General features: G+C 42.1%; 1 protein-coding gene across 1 annotated transcript in view; it reads right to left on the reverse strand.

Annotated features, from left to right (window-relative positions):
• Positions 1 to 17115, reverse strand: part of pinx1 (PIN2 (TERF1) interacting telomerase inhibitor 1) — a 57655-nt gene that overhangs the window by 24981 nt on the left and 15559 nt on the right. The window contains exon 6 of the mRNA XM_062044664.1: positions 7700 to 7782. Within this exon, the coding sequence (XP_061900648.1) occupies positions 7700 to 7782 (83 nt within the window). The remainder of the gene's footprint in view (positions 1 to 7699; positions 7783 to 17115) is intronic.

A 17115-nucleotide genomic window follows, 5' to 3' on the forward strand; every position in this document is an offset into this window, starting at 1 on the left:
TCAGAAGGAACAGTGTGGTTTTCGTCCTGGTCGTGGAACTGTGGACTAGCTCTATACTCTCGGCAGGGTCCTTGAGGGTGCATGGGAGTTTGCCCAACCAGTCTACATGTGCTTTGTGGACTTGGAGAAAGCATTCGACCGTGTCCCCCGGGAAGTCCTGTGGGGAGTGCTCAGAGAGTATGGGGTATCGGACTGTCTGATTGTGGCGGTCCGCTCCCTGTACGATCAGTGTCAGAGCTTGGTCCGCATTGCAGGCAGTAAGTCGGACACGTTTCCAGTGAGGGTTGGACTGCGCCAAGGCTGCCCTTTGTCACCGATTCTGTTCATAACTTTTATGGACAGAATTTCTAAGCGTAGTCAGGGTGTTGAGGGGCTCCGGTTTGGTGGCTGCAGGATTAGGTTTCTGCTTTTTGCAGATGATGTAGTCCTGGTGGCTTCATCTGGCCACAATCTTCAGCTCTCACTGGATCGGTTCGCAGCCGAGTGTGAAGCGACTGGAATGAGAATCAGCACCTCCAAGTCCGAGTCCATGGTTCTCGCACGGAAAAGGGTGGAGTGCCATCTCCGGGTTGGGGAGGAGATCTTGGCCCAAGTGGAGTCTTGTTCGCGAGTGAGGGAAGAGTGGATCGTGAGATCGACAGGCGGATCGGTGCGGCGTCTTCAGTAATGCGGACGCTGTATCGATCCGTTGTGGTGAAGAATGAGCTGAGCCGGAAGGCAAAGCTCTCAATTTACCGGTCGATCTACGTTCCAATCCTCACCTATGGTCATGAGCTTTGGGTTATGACCGGAAGGACAAGATCACGGTTACAAGTGGCCGAAATTAGTTTCCTCTGCCGGGCGGCAGGGCTCTCCCTTAGAGATAGGGTGAGAAGCTCTGCCATCCGGGAGTAGCTCAAAGTTAAGCCGCTGCTCCTCCACATCGAGAGGAGCCAGATGAGGTGGTTCGGGCATCTGGTCAGGATGCCACCCGAATGCCTCCCTAGGGAGGTGTTTAGGGCACGTCCGACGGGTAGGAGGCCACGGGGAAGACCAAGGACACGTTGGGAGGACTATGTCTCCCGGCTGGCCTGGGAACGCCTCGGGATCCCCCGGGAAGAGCTGGACGAAGTGGCTGGGGAGAGGAAAGTCTGGGCTTCCCTGCTTAGGCTGCTGCCCCTGCAACCCGACCTCGGATAAGCGGAAGAAGATGGATGGATGGATGGATATCCCAGGCAGCTATGTGTGGATATCTGGTAATGTGTCAAATGCCAGCTGATACCGGAGCTGGGGAGATAGGGCGTGGTTTGTGTGAGTTGTGTGTGTCTACAAAGCTCGCCAGGGATGATGTTACTGCTGTGTTGTTGCTTTCTAAAAAAATAAAGCTGTCATTCCGCAAGGCAAAATTGTTGTCTTTTTCACGAGTCAAGTCAATTCCTTTACAGACGCGCCGGCCTCTGCAGTGCTGTATGGTGCGACCAATTTACTCGCAAATGAGACTAAAAATAGTACGGGAAACATTAAAAAAAACAAAAAACTGTTGCACATGTGCAAAAAGGGATTTCAACCCTTTTATCGCATTAACTCCTAAAATAAATCCATCCAAATTTTAGCCCATCTGTATAGCACGTTTGAAACTATAACCAAATGATTGATCACTCGCGCTGAGAGCTGTGTGTATCCCCCCACCCCACCTGCGCCATGCATAGAGGGGAGCGGGCTACTCTTCCTAGCTCACAAACTCTGTGTTACAAGATGGATGAAACTAGATTGTAGTTGAAGGAAATGGTCAGAAAAATATGTTTTTTTCACCACCACTTGACACTAACTGCACTGTTCGCTTGTACCTACCGTATGAAAGTCAGAGGGAATATTGAACAACAAATCAATGATAGAAGTGACAAACTCGCCACTCAAATAATACTCCGTTTGTTGATAAGAACATACAGCTATGGAAGCACATTCAATCTATTTATTTATTAAGCAGAGGTAACACAAACCAGTGAAAGATTCAAAAGAGCTGCCGTCAGAGCAGACAAACTGCCGCTGCGAGCCTGCTAAGATAGAAACAGCTCAAAGTCAGACTACTGAGTGGACTAACTGACGTCACACGTCACTAGGCAAGTTATCTTAACTGCATTAGGCTAGGCTGACCATATTCTGAAATCCCAAAAAGAGGACACATATATGCGTGCCAAGGCGGGCAGCACGCCAAGGCCGGGACTAGGGGAAAATTTGCCAATGATACTCGAACTTGCTTTATAAATAATATACATTTATTTCAATAAAGCATTTTGTCTCCTCTGTTGACAGCAGTGTTGGCGCTATGAAATTTCAAAATGGGGTCCCAGGGACCCCATCAAGTCAAAAAAATGGGGTCCCACAGTAAATTTTTGGGGTCCCACTTTTTTGTAAGCGTTTTGAAAACAAATGACAAATGTATGCATTATCCTGTTATATCTCACATTCTATATTGTGTTTTGGAAAAAGGTTGTCATAAACGTGAATTAAAAAAGATAATATAAAAGAAAACACATTTGTATACATATGTAAATGTATTCAGTTATAAACATTCATTCACTTTCTTCTTTCCTTCATGGATCTAAACTTTACCGCTGCTGGTAGTTTTTTCTATGTTTTTATTTAATAAGGTATAGGTGTATTTATTTCAGTATAAAAGTGTGAAAAGTGTTTTGCTTGGGTCATGAAATGATAACGGTGTGCCAGGTCATACATACATTTTATATTTAACGCTTAAATCCCTGGAGTCTACATAAAGTTAAAAAGTTAAAGTACCAATGATTGTCACACACACTAGGTGTGGTGAAATTTGTCCTCTGCATTTGACCCATCCCCTTGATCACCCCCTGGGAGGTGAGGGGAGCAGTGGGCAGCAGCAGTGCCGCGCCCGGGAATCATTTTTGGTGATTTAACCCCCAATTCCAACCCTTGATGTTGAGTGCCAAGCAGGGAGGTAATGGGTCCCATTTTTATAGTCTTTGGTATGACCCGGCCAGGGTTTGAACTCACAATCTATCGATCTCAGGGCGGACACTCTAACCACTAGGCCACTGAGTAGGTACATCAACTCTAACCACTAGGCCACTGAGTAGGTACATCAACTTCAAATCTATTCCTCATTTCAAAATGTTTTAGTTTTTTTATGTTGTTTTTTTGTTTGTTTGTTTTCCGCCCTTTTTTGTCAAACAAAACTATGTTTTTTATGGCAAACACACAAAATATGCAAAATCGTCCACCAAAAATATTTTTCAAAGTGTAATATTTGATGTGAAGTAATCAGAACCTTTGATAGGTCAATAATTCATAATAACATTTTGAAAGAAAAACAAAAACAGCTTTGTTTTATTAGTCAACATTGCAACTTTTTCTAAATTACATTTCACCTTTAGGCTTTTTTATTTCACTTTTGTTATGTTTTTGTTTATTTTAATTAGGGATGTCCTATAATATCGGTCTGCCGATATTATCGGCCGATAAATGCTTTAAAATGTAATATCGGAAATTATCGGTATTGGTTTCATAATTATCGGTATCTAAAAGTAAAATGTATGACGTTTTAAAACGCAGCTGTGTAAACGGACTTAAAGGCATTTCCTTTGCGTGCGTGCCGCCCGAGTCACATAATATCTACCGGCTGTTCTCATCACGAATTAATGCAAGGCATATTGGTCAACAGCCATACAGGTCACACTGAGGGTGACCGTATAAACAACTTTAACACTGTTACAAATATGCGCCACACTGTGAACCCACACCAAACAAGAATGACAAACACATTTCGGGAGAACATCCGCACCGTAACACAACATAAACACAACAGAACAAATACCCAGAATCCCTTGCAGTACTAACTCTTCAGGGACGCTACAATATAAACCCCCCCGCTACCTCCACCCACCCCAACCCCGCCCACCTCAACCTCCTCATAGTCTCTCTCAGGGAGAGCATGTCCCAAATTCCAAGCTGCTGTTTGGATAGATAGATAGATAGTACTTTATTGATTCCTTCAGGAGAGTTCCCTCAGGAAAATTAAAATTCCAGCAGCAGTGTACAGAATTGAGATCGAATTTAAAAAGTAAAAAATAAATAATGGGGGTATAAATGGAAACAGAATAGAGAAATATTACAATAAGAATAAAAATAAAAAGCAACAATTAGAAAAAATATATAACAGTAAAATAAGAATATAACAAGAGAAACTAGGCAGTAGTGACCATGTTATGAAAAAGTATTGCACTGTTATTGTTTTGAGGCATGTTAAAAAAAATAATGCACTTTGTGACTTCAATAATAAATATGGCAGTGCCATGTTGGCATTTTTTTCCATAACTTGAGTTAATTTATTTTGGAAAACCTTGTTACATTGTTTAATGCATCCAGCGGGGCATCACAACAAAATTAGGCATAATAATGTGTTAATTCCACGACTGTATATATCGGTATCGGTTGATATTGGAATCGGTAATTAAGAGTTGGACAATATCCGAATATCGGATATCGGTAAAAAAGCCATTATCGGACATCTCTAATTTTAATAGTATTTTTAGAATGTGCCGTGGGCCTTTAAAACATTAGCTGTGGGCCACAAATGGTAAAAAAAATTTAAAATAAATAAATAATCTGCGTCCTTTCTCATTTCAATGCGTTAAAAAGACACAAAAAGTGTGTTAACGCCAACACTGGTTGACAGTATAACAAAATAAGTCACACTTATGTTCTGTAACATTCAGTTTTGGAAAAAAAGTGCAGGGGTAGAAATATTCAAAATAACCTCTTGTATATAATCTAAAGATAAATAATGCCTCAAAACAAGTTAATTAAATTTAAACAAAAAACGGCAGACGAGCTCTCGCCCTGCATAGCTGTTTTGTGCTTTGTAGTGTCGATATGGGCTTATAGAACGTTGGCCCCTTTATTTGCCACAGATATATACGTTCCTGCTTTGCACACAGTGCATTCTGCTTTCCATGTGACAAGGCTAGGACGAAAACAAAGATACTTTTCCCGCAAATCATCTGTGAAGTTGCATTTACGTTTCGGCTTCTCTCTTGTGTTCTGTCTGTCGCTTGACTGTCTCGCTCTCTCGCTCTCTGTCTCTGCCCCTCCCTCACGAATGTTGCTGCGTGCGCACACCTTCACAATTTAACCCCTTCTTAACTCTGGACGTACATTGAAAATACACGCAACCCTAACTCAAAATACCGGACATTTGAGGCATTTAAGAAACCCCACCCAGACAGACCGCAAAAAGAGGACATGTCCGGGGAAAAGAGGACGTATGGTCAGTCTACATTAGGCCAGATATTTGAGGTTCATTTTTTTAGTAACACAATTTCTCAAGTAATTAATTACATTTATTAAAAAGTAATTTTGTTAGTATTTTTGGTAAAGTAATGAGTAACTATGATTCATGACTTTTTAAAATACATTTTCAGAACACAGCCTGTCACACAGCATCATGAAGCAGTTGGCACGTTGGTGTTCCTGGCTAACATCTTTGTGTGTATGTCATATAATAATGTTTGCCTATAAAAACACCATTGTTAAAAGTCAATTACTTTTACGTTGCTGCTGACGTTTAAACACGTGCTCTTAAACCAGAGCGCTTTATTTCACATTTTGTTATTTTGTGTTTTTGTTAGCTAAATAATTGAGCATCGCTAAATGTTTTTTAAAGAAGATTGGAGATTATATTTGACTTTTCTCATATTTAAAAAAAACAAAACATTAATATCTCAAAACACCTCTTAAATTGGGATCCTATTATACACAAAATACTTTTCTTACATGTTGGTACTTGGTTTTTTGTATTTGGGATCCCCATCAGTCCCGAAAATTTGAAAACAAGGCATGGTGGAGATATTTAGTTACGTCAACTGATATTTCCATTTATGGGTTAGTTTATGAGCCAAACTATATATCAGGATATGAGTTTCGGTCCCAGCCCTACACTTGTGTTAGCGACAGTGCCAGCACAGTTTAGGGATGTTCTCTATGTGTACTTGTTCTCTATGTGTACTTGAGTGTTACAATAGGCCTGATGATGGCATTGTGTTTATATGTATGAGTGCACATGCGTACCTTGTTTGAGTGTTAATAATGAATCTGTAATATTTAAGACATTCTCATATTAATACAAAAACATTTTCTGTTCTACAAAAAAAATTCTGTGTTACTAATGTTTTTCATTTAGTAGCACCAGTGCATCTAGTGAAAAAGCTAAGCGTACAGCACTTCTCTGGGTATTGATGAACAGCAAAGCTCGAGACGTTCCGTGGTGTTTACTTTATTACATGATTATGCGCATACTCCCGAGATATAGTTAAAGTCCGAGCTATTTCGCTGCACTTGCCAAGCTGCTACATGGATTGCCGGAAGGTAGATGGCGGTGCCGTTTCGTGGCAGTTACACTTAGTTGGCGTTTCGCATCTTGTGGAAATCAGGGGTGAGGGATCGGCATTTCTGGTCTCTAACAGGCACAATATGCATCTCGATTCACAGGCAACAATCCAATACATTTCAGATACCTCTTCATTGATTAGATACGATTGACATCCATTGCAGCACGTTTCAAATATGACTAGTCGATGCTGATTCCATGTTGCCGTTTCAAATTAGTTATAAGGGAATTTTGCTTCCGGTGTATTTGACAGCAGCGTGGCACATTTTGAAAATAGCATTAGCTTTATTAAGGTGCCCGTTCCTCCCATAACCCATTGTGTTGCCAAGTGTGGAGGTGAATGTGTATCGGCTCAGCCATGATTCCTTTGTTGTTGTTACATACACAGGCCAATGGCCCACAGTTCTAGACTAAAAGAAAGTTATAAAAAAATTGTCAAAAATGTGTTTCACGTTAAGATACATAAAAATCCAATTTAATCAATGCTAGGTAAAATTTGATTAACCTAAAATTTTCCCCAAAAGCCTGTGCAATTTTAAGCTTCTATATTAATGCATACGTATCTCGCATGCACATGTCTAAGGTAAATCTCATGTCCGAGGTAAACATTAAACCTCCCCATCCCCAGTCAGAATAGGTCAAGATATGCGTTTAAACAGGTTTTATCTGACTCATAAAAAAACAGATACCAAAATTGCGCATTTGTTTTTAATTCTAGCAACTACAGTTGGAAATGTCAAAGAGCAGACACAAAACTATTTTGTAAGTGTCATCATGAAAATATTTTCTATTTCTTGCAGAACTAGCCACAATTTCCCCTCAGACATTAATAAAGTCCTTTGGTGCACCTCACCTGAAGAGCACGGCCTTGGAGGCAAAAGTGACACAGGGGATGGTCCAGAGTGCAAATCCTTTAACTGGATTTCGCTGCTCTTGCCACCATCAGCGGCCTGGTTGGCAACGTTAAAAAGCCGCACGCTGTGACGAGGCTAATCTTGGGCCAGGGGCTGGCTCATGAGCCAAACACTTTAGTGTAGCATCAGCACCAAAGGTTGTCCCGAGTAATTACCACCAAAACGACACACTGGGTCAACAAAATATGGAAATCTAAGCCTCACATGGAGAAACAATGTAAAGTCAACTGGATTACGAATCTAAATATATATAAATGTTGCATCCAATAAGAGAATTTGAACATACATGTGCAATCTTACTTAAAGGTTTACCTAAACTTTTAAACACTCCTAATGAAATGTTACATTTACACTTTTAGTAATGGGGGGTGTGTGTGTGTCTTACCTGCTCAGTACTTGTGTCATTTTTTGCTCTCTTCCCAAAGATACAGTTAAGGTCGGTTGTACTTCGGGAGGAAAGGTCTTTCCCTGAAAGAATATGATTGTGTATTCAAGTTACATGTATTTATACATTCTTAACCCTCAATATGAAACTGAACAGTTAGTTTAGGCTAAAATGAGTCACAAACTTGTCAAAGTTTTGTGAATATTCAAATAAGTCAAACCTTTTCAAAATAACATTTTAGTCTTTATGCATCATTGTTGTGTTATTACCGAATTAAAAAAAAAAAAAAAACTATTTAAAAAAATAATCAATAATTTTGGTCTTAACTGTATCTCTCTTTTTGAATACATTTTCATTTACGAGTGTGTTAAATGTTAGATTTTGAGTTTAGCAGTGACTTAGATGATCTGTAATGATATGTAATTGAAAAAATACAATGTATTATGGCCATAACAATGCTGATAACAAAGGTGAAAAAAAACACTTAAGCAATGCATCCCATGTGGCTTTCATGTGTTACATATACAGTTTATGAGCATGGGAAGGGCGGAGGGACACCGTTAACTGCTGGGGCTGTCGCCAGCATGGAATTATAAAAATGCAGACATCTTAAGTGTGTTAATGGCGGCGTAGTTCCAAACTGAAGAAAAGGGAGCTTGCGTCTCTCTCTTGGGGATAAAACGGCAAAGAAAAATAAACTTGCGACAAGTTGGACTGCACCACGCCTCCAGTCTACCATTTTCAGGCAGGGCCTCAAAGACTCTTGGAGCACACACTGGTCCGTCTCGGGCCCTGAGTCCTGTTCGTACAGCTGCATCCTCTTCCTTCAGCGCGCCTCTGATAACATTTGGTTATTTATTGCTCTACAACCTCTATCTCCCTGCCCACTCTTGGCTTTTGGAAGTCACTGCACATACAGGTCTGAGAAGCTGAACCAAGAAAGCAACTTAAAATAAATAGGAAGGGGGGCAACATAGGTCAAAACGTCCAGTGTGACCTTTTGGAGGTTTAGAAGAGGAAGAACATGTCAAAAAATTGCAGGCTTTCAGGTGAAAGTGCAAATAATGTGATTACAAAAAAGCCCACTTTTCCTTATAGCGTTTAAAAGGTGGCCGAAATGGCAACAACGTATATAGTTCAGTAGTAGTTCAACCGGACCAAAAGATCACTGCCAGTCGCCAGTATAGCAACACTATTTTCAAAGTGAAAGGTTAAAAAAAAGAAACACTTTTAGCTTTGAATATACACGTAATCCAATATGATCCCTCCACACACACCAGTTGACAAAAACACAAGGAAAGAGTGATGAATTGTGCATCAAGCTCCCCTGCAGCCATGACAGGTGAAAGATGGAGCTTGCAATTAAAACTGGGTTACTGTTTTTTGCTTTGGGCCTGCTCCAAATAAGCAGCAGAGATTTTGATGCTCCCCCGCAACACACACACACACACACACACACACACACACACACACACACACACACACACAAACAGGCCATCAATCCTCAGCACTGGTAGTGAGAGGGCTAGCATGAACAGGATGTCAATTAAAAGCAGCTCCCAGTAAGTGGGAGAGCGATATTTGGAAGTAGAGCTGCATTATTATGGCTAAATAATAATCACGATTATTTACATCAATATTGAAAATTACGATTATTAAGGGTGTAACGGTTTTGCAGATACCGTGGTATTTCGGTTTCAAAGTCTTCACAATAATGCCGGGACGAGTGACAGTATAAAAAAAAACTTGGTGTGTAGTTTTTTTCTGGCGTTTTAACGTTGGCTCGGTCTGAAATAAACTACAACTCCCAGAATACTCTGAGCAGCGCGGGATTAGCAAGGTGGGGGCAAAGAACACCGTAAGAATGAAGTAAAGTGTGTTTGTAGTAGATGAAAAGAATTGTTGTTTTCTGACATTTCATCAAAATCTGTCAAGAAATTTTCAAGTTATGTTGCTAACAAACAAACAAACAAACCTTGGCGGAGGTGAGAAAGTCTGTGTTCTGCAGAGCAGAGCGTGCCAATTTCGTCTCAATTGTTTCCAAGGCGACACAGCCAGCCGGTTACGTCGCAGAGCACGGACATACATCACCAAAGGAACTGTACATCGTAGAAATACGAGTAAACTGAAAAACCTCTCGATTAATCCTCAATCCTCCATCCATTTCCACTGCTTGTCTCTCTCTCGGGCTAGAACTTATTGGTCTGCGCTCGGGCGGAGGTTGTGTGGTTATGTAATCAAGTTGTGAAAATTGTAATGAAATAGGATAATAAAAAGGCTAAATAAAGGTTATAAATATATTTATAGACAAATCTGTGTTAGAATGAACACAAACCGCTATATCTCATGACATGGTACTTTTAGCTCCATTTATCAATTTTCTGCTTTATAGCAGAGCCTGGTAATAATGCCAACGATCAACTTCAATTACTTCAGGATTCTCTCTTCAGTTACAGTGCCCTCTGTCACGTGGGGGGGGGGGGGTCGCAGCTCGCTGCGGGGTTGTTCTTCCAACACAAAAGACGGCTTCGGACGACAGCGTGAAGGTAGGCTTGGATTTATTTAACAAAATCACTCACTACCACAAACACAAAAATACAACAAAAAAAGGCAAGCGTGCCTAAAACACAAAAGAAGCTGCTAGTTAGCAGAAGCTATGACATGGACTATGACTTACTTGGTCAGCAAGAGACATGAACCGGTGTGACAAAGACAATGAACGCAGAACGAGTGAACAGAAAGAAAGACTTAAATAACACAGACATGATTAACAACAGGTGCGTGACTCAAAACGTGAAACAGGTGCGTGACATGACAGGTGAAAACTAATGGGTGACCATGGAAACCAAACAAAACAAGGAAGTGAAACCAGGAACTAAAAAAAGAGTCCAAAAAACAAACAGCACATGGCCAAACAAAAACATGAACAGACATGACAGAGCCCCCCCCTTACGGACAGATCCCAGATGTCCAACAACAACAACAACAACAACAAAAAACAGGATCAAGAGTCATGGGAGGGCGGGAGGGGGACTTGGCGGTGGGTCGCCAGACCACGTGTCCCCGAATCCACCGGGGCAGAATCAGGTGGCGGCGACGCGTAGACCGCCGCTGAACCTGACGAGGTGGGCGACCTGGGAATGGCCACATTCGTGGCCTATGAGGAGGTCGGCGCACCTGGCGTGGCAGACGCCCATGGAATGGCCGACGAGGAGGTGGGCGCGTTGTCGTGGCAGGCGGCGAAGCTTGGCGTGGTGAGTCAGGCGGCGAAGCTTGGCATGGGTTGTCTTGGTCTTGGCATGTGTTGTCTTGGTCTTGGCATGGGTTGTCTTGGTCTTGGCATGGGTTGTCTTGGTCTTGGCGAGGGTCTTGGTCTTGGCGAGGGTCTTGGTCTTGGCGAGGGTCTTGGTCTTGGCGTGGAGCTGGTACCGGAGCTTGGCAGCGTGGAGCTGGTACCGGAGCGTGGAGCTGGTACCGGAGCTTGGCCGCGTGGAGCTGGTACCGGAGCTTGGCGTCGTGGAACTTGACGTGGTGCAGGTGGCCTAGCTTGGGGTTGCTGCTTGGCATGCTGATGAATTGGTGGTGGTGGACGGGCCGGAGGTTGCTGCCTGGCTGGGCGCGTCTGAGTCACCCCACTAGTACGGCTCCCGGCCCTAGCCCCCCCCTCAAGGAGCGGATACCAGACGCGCCCCCCGCAGTCTGGAACCGTTTTTTGGGGTGGGTGGAGGGAGGTCAGGAGGGGGGCAGAATCCTCCCCATTAAATTGTCCAAAATGTCTATTCACCACCCCCACTTTAGACTGGGTATGAAAATATCTAAATTTAGAAAAAATCTTCTCAAAAGGATTTTTTTTTTTAAACAAAGTCCTTAGTGGGCGGCTGACAGAGGGCATAAATAGAATTTTAAAAAAAGTCTTGGTCTCTGACGTCATGACCAGTGGGCGGGATGACATCATCAGCACGGGTCTCCTGCGGCGGCGAGGAAGACAAGACTGGGCTGGTTGGGGAATCTTGTGGTCCGGAGGTGGATCCTGGGGGAACGACGCGCCATGCTGGCGAAAAGAAGCCTTTCTGGCTGACTTCCATCTTCGCCAGCGCGTCTCCATCACCTCCTGATGGCTCGGCTGCGTTCATTCTGTCACGTGGGGGGGTCGCAGCTCGCTGCGGGGTTGTTCTTCCAACGCAAAAGACGGCTTCGGACGACAGCGTGAAGGTAGGCTTGGATTTATTTAACAAAATCACTCACTACCACAAACACAAACATACAACAAAAAAAGGCAAGCGTGCCTAAAACACAAAAGAAGCTGCTAGTTAGCAGAAGCTATGACATGGATTATGACTTACTTGGTCAGCAAGAGACATGAACAGGTGTGACAAAGACAATGAACGCAGAACGAGTGAACAGAAAGAAAGACTTAAATAACACAAGCGGTAGAAAATGGATGGATGGATGGATGATTAACAACAGGTGTGTGACTCAAAACGTGAAACAGGTGCGTGACATGACAGGTGAAAACTAATGGGTGACCATGGAAACCAAACAAAACGAGGAAGTGAAACCAGGAACTAAAAAAGAGTCCCAAAAACAAACAGCACATGGCCAAACAAAAACATGAACAGACATGACACCCTCCAAAAGTATTGGAACAGTGAGTCCAATTAGTTTATTTTTGTTGTAGACTGAAAACATTTGGGTTTTACATCAAAAGATGAATATGGGACAAGAGATCAACATTTCAGCTTTTATTTCCAGATAATTACATCTGGATCTGAAACACAAACTAGAAGCTAGTACCTTTTGTTTGAACCTACCCGTTTTTAATGAGAGCAAAAGTATTGGACTGACAGGTGTGTTTGTTGCCCAGGTGTCTCCCAATTACATTGATTATTCAAACAATGAACAGCACTGTATGTCTGAGCTCAGTTTCAGATTGGGTGGGATAGGTTTTGCCAGTGCAGACTGCATTTAGAGGTGGACCCAACATGAAAACCAGAGAACTGTCTATGGGTGAAAAAGAAGCAATTGTGAATCTGAGAGAAGATGGACAATCAATCAGTGCCATTGCACAAACATTGGCCATAGCCAGTACAACCATTTTGAATGTCCTGGAGAAGAAAGAAACCACTGGTGTATTAAAGGCCTACTGAAATGAATTTTTTTTATTTAAACGGGGATAGCAGATCTATTCTATGTGTCATACTTGATCATTTCGCGATATTGCCATATTTTTGCTGAAAGGATTTAGTATAGAACAACGACGATAAAGATTGCAACTTTTGGTATCTGATAAAAAAAAGGCTTGCACCTACCGGAAGTAGCGTGACGTAGTCAGTTGAACATATACGCAAAGTTCCCTATTGTTTACAATGATGGCCGCATGAAGTGAGAGAGAATCGGACCGAGAAAGCGACAATTTCCCCATTAATTTGAGCGAGGATGAAAGATTTGTGGATGAGTAAAGTGCAAGGTAAGGACTAGTGGGGAGTTGAAGCTATTCAGATAGGGAAGATGCTGTGAGAGCCGGGGGTGACCTGATATTCAGCTGGGAATGACTACAACAGTAAATAAACACAAGAAATATATATACTCTATTAGCCACAACACAACCAGGCTTATATTTAATATGCCACAAATTAATCCTGCATAAAAACACCTGCGTGTTTGTTATGCTAGCTCCTAGCTCCTCTGCTAGCTCCTAGCTCCATAGAACACGCCAATACAATTCAAACACCTGATCAACACACACAATCACTCAGCCCAAAAGACCGTTCACCTAACCCAAGGTTCATAAAGCTTATATATTTTTAAAAAGTTACGTACGTGACGCGCACATACGGTCAAGTTATCGAATGTTTAGCAGCCAAGGCTGCATACTCACGGTACCTGATATTCAGCTGGAAATGACTACAACAGTAAATAAACACAAGACATATATATACTCTATTAGCCACAACACAACCAGGCTTATATTTAATATGCCACAAATTAATCCTGCATAATAACACCTGCGTGTTTGTTATGCTAGCTCCTAGCTCCTCTGCTAGCTCCTAGCTCCATAGAACACGCCAATACAATTCAAACACCTGATCAACACACACAATCACTCAGCCCAAAAGACCGTTCACCTAACCCAAGGTTCATAAAGCTTATATATTTTTAAAAAGTTACGTACGTGACGCGCACGTACGGTACGGTACGTGTTATGCTAGCTCCTAGCTCCTCTGCTAGCTCCTAGCTCCATAGAACACGCCAATACAATTCAAACACATGATCAACACACACAATCACTCAGCCCAAAAGACCGTTCACCTAACCCAAGGTTCATAAAGCTTATATATTTTAAAAAAGTTACGTACATACGCAAAAAAAAGCCAAAGCTGCATACTCACAGTAGCACGTCTGCGTCTTTGTCATCCAAATCAAAGTAATCCTGGTAAGAGTCTGTGTTGTCCCAGTTCTCTACAGGCGTCTGTGTATCCAAATCAAAAGTCCTCCTGGTTAGAGTCTCTGTTATCCGAGTTCTTCCATCTTGACTGCATCTTTCGGGAATGTAAACAAAGAAGCGCCGGCTGTGTACTGTTGTGGCTGACTACGTTCGAAAAATACGTCCATTTCGCACCGACAACTTTCTTCTTTGCTTGCTTGGCTTCCTTCTCCATAATGCAATGAACATGATTGAAACAGATTCACGAACACAGATGTCCAGAATACTGTGGAATTATGAAATGAAAACAGAGCTTTTTCGTATCGGCTTCAATGTGGAAGGCATACCCGTGTTCGCCGGGCTACGTCACACGCATACGTCATCCTCAGAGGCGTTTCGAACCGGAAGTTTAGCGGCAAATTTAAAATGTTACTTTATAAGTTAACCCGGCCGTATTGGCATGTGTTATAATGTTAAGATTTCATCATTGATATATAAACTATCAGACTGCGTGGTCGGTAGTAGTGGGTTTCAGTAGGCCTTTAAGCAACAGACGTCGAATAGGTAGACCAAGGAAAACATCAGCAGTTGATGACAGAAACATTGTGAGAGCTATAAAGAAAGACCCTAATACAACTGTGAGTGACATCAGCAACAAACTCCAAAGGGCAGGAGTGAAGGTATCACAATCTACTGTTCGCAGAAGACTTCATGAACAGAAGTACAGAGGCTACACCAGAAGATGCAAACCACTCATTAGCAAGAAGAATAGGAAGGCCAGGCTGGAATTTGCCAAAAGGTACAGAAATGAGCCTAAAAAATTCTGGGGAAAAGTTGTATGGACTGATGAGACAAAGATTAACTTCTTCCAAAGTGATGGAAAGGCAAAAGTTTGGAGAAAGAAAGGATCTGCTCATGATCCCAAACATACAAGCTCATCTGTGTAACACGACGGAGGTAATGTCATGGCTTGGGCTTGCATGGCTTCTTCTGAGGCGGGCTCTTTCATCTTCATTGATGATGTAACACATGATGGAAGCAGCAAAATGAACTCAGAAGTCTACAGAAACATTTTGTCTGCTAATTTAAAGAAACATGCAACCAAACTGATTGGGAGATCCTTCATCATGCAGCAAGATAACGACCCAAAACACACTGCAAAAACAACAAAGGAGTTCATCAGGGGCAAGAAGTGGAAGGTTTTAGACTGGCCAAGTCAGTCTCCAGACTTAAACCCAATAGAGCATGCATTTTACCTGCTGAAGAGGAGACTGAAGGGAGTAACCCCCGAAAACAAACAACAGGTGAAAGTCTGGAAAAGCATCACAAAAGAAGAATGCAAACGTTTGGTGATGCCAATGGGTCACAGGCTTGATGCAGTTATTGAAAGCAAAGGATTTGCAACTAAATATTAAGTCTTATTTACTTTAATCTATTTTAAGTTTATGTGTTCCAATACTTTTGCTCACCTAAAAATGTTGTGTTCTATTACAAATAATGCTACAGTATATTCTAAGTTGTGTATCAGATCCAGATGTAAATACCTGGAAATAAAAGCTGAAATGTTGATCTCTTATCTCATATTCATCTTTTGATGTCAAACCCAAATGTTTTCAGTGTTACAACAAAAATAAAGGAATTGGCCTCACTGTTCCAATACTTTTGGAGGGCACCGGGACTTTTCTCTTCAGTTATATTCTTATTTTGTATATTCCTGAGAATCTGCTGTTAAGGACCTACTGCCAAAAAGGTAGTCAAAGATAATCTATATGAGAGCACATTAGTGTTGTTTAGGAATCTGCTGCAAAAATATTACGTGTTATCTAAGCATTTTTAACTGAACTCGCGCACCAGTCTGGTGTCATTCCTGGGCCGGATTTGGCCCGTGCCACCAGTTGAATAGCCCTGCTCCACTCCAATGTCCTTTCTGTTTGTTAGTATTTTGCCTACATTTTACTACCGTATTTTTCGGATTATAAATCACAGTTTTTTTCATAGTTTGGCCGTGGTTGCGACATATACTCCGGAGCGATTTATGTGTGAAATTAACACATTACCGTAAAATATCAAATATTATTATTTATCTCATTCGTGTAAGAGACAAAGCAAATGTCAGCAATCGTCACACACACGTCAGCAATCGTCACTCACACGTCAACCAATAAGAATTTGGCGGGGGAGGGTCATGGCAGAAGTGCATTGTGGGTCATGTTATGCTAACTGCTATATGCTATACGCTACTGCTGTAGCTATTAAAATGGATCACATCAACATTGGCGGTAACTTATAAAAACTGAGAAGGGCTGAACGGCGTGGCGAAGTTGGTAGAGTGGCTGTGCCAGCAATCGGAGTGTTGCTGGTTACTGGGGTTCAATTCCCACCTTCTACCTTCCTAGTCACGTCCGTTGTGTCCTTGGGCAAGACACTTCACCCTTTGCCTCTGATGGCTGCTGGTTAGCGCCTTGCATGGCAGCTCCCGCCATCAGTGTGTGAATGTGTGTGTGAATGGGTGAATGTGGAAATACTGTCAAAGCGCTTTGAGTACCTTGAAGGTAGAAAAGCGCTATACAAGTATAACCCATTTATCATTTATTTATTATAACTAAAATGGCACCGAAAAGGAAATCATATACTGCAGATTACAAGCTGCACATAGTGAAATATGCAGCAGAGAACGGCGATCGAGCAGCAGAAAGAAAGGACATACCAGAGGCGACACCGGGGAGGAAGATTTCATCGGATTTAGCGATCGGGAGTGACAGATTGTTTGGTAAACGTATAGCATGTTCTATATGTTATAGTTATTTGAATGACTCTTGCCATGATGTGTTGCGTAACATACCAGGCACGTTCTCAGTTGGTTATTTGTGCGTCATATGGCGTACACTTATTCAGCCTGTTGTTCACTATTTTTTATTTATTTTAAATTGCCTTCCAAATGTCTATTCTTGGTGTTGGATTTTATCAAATAAATTTCCCCCCAAAATGCGAC

This window comes from Entelurus aequoreus, linkage group LG04 (genome assembly GCF_033978785.1).
Source record: "Entelurus aequoreus isolate RoL-2023_Sb linkage group LG04, RoL_Eaeq_v1.1, whole genome shotgun sequence".
Taxonomy (NCBI): Eukaryota; Metazoa; Chordata; class Actinopteri; order Syngnathiformes; family Syngnathidae; genus Entelurus; species Entelurus aequoreus.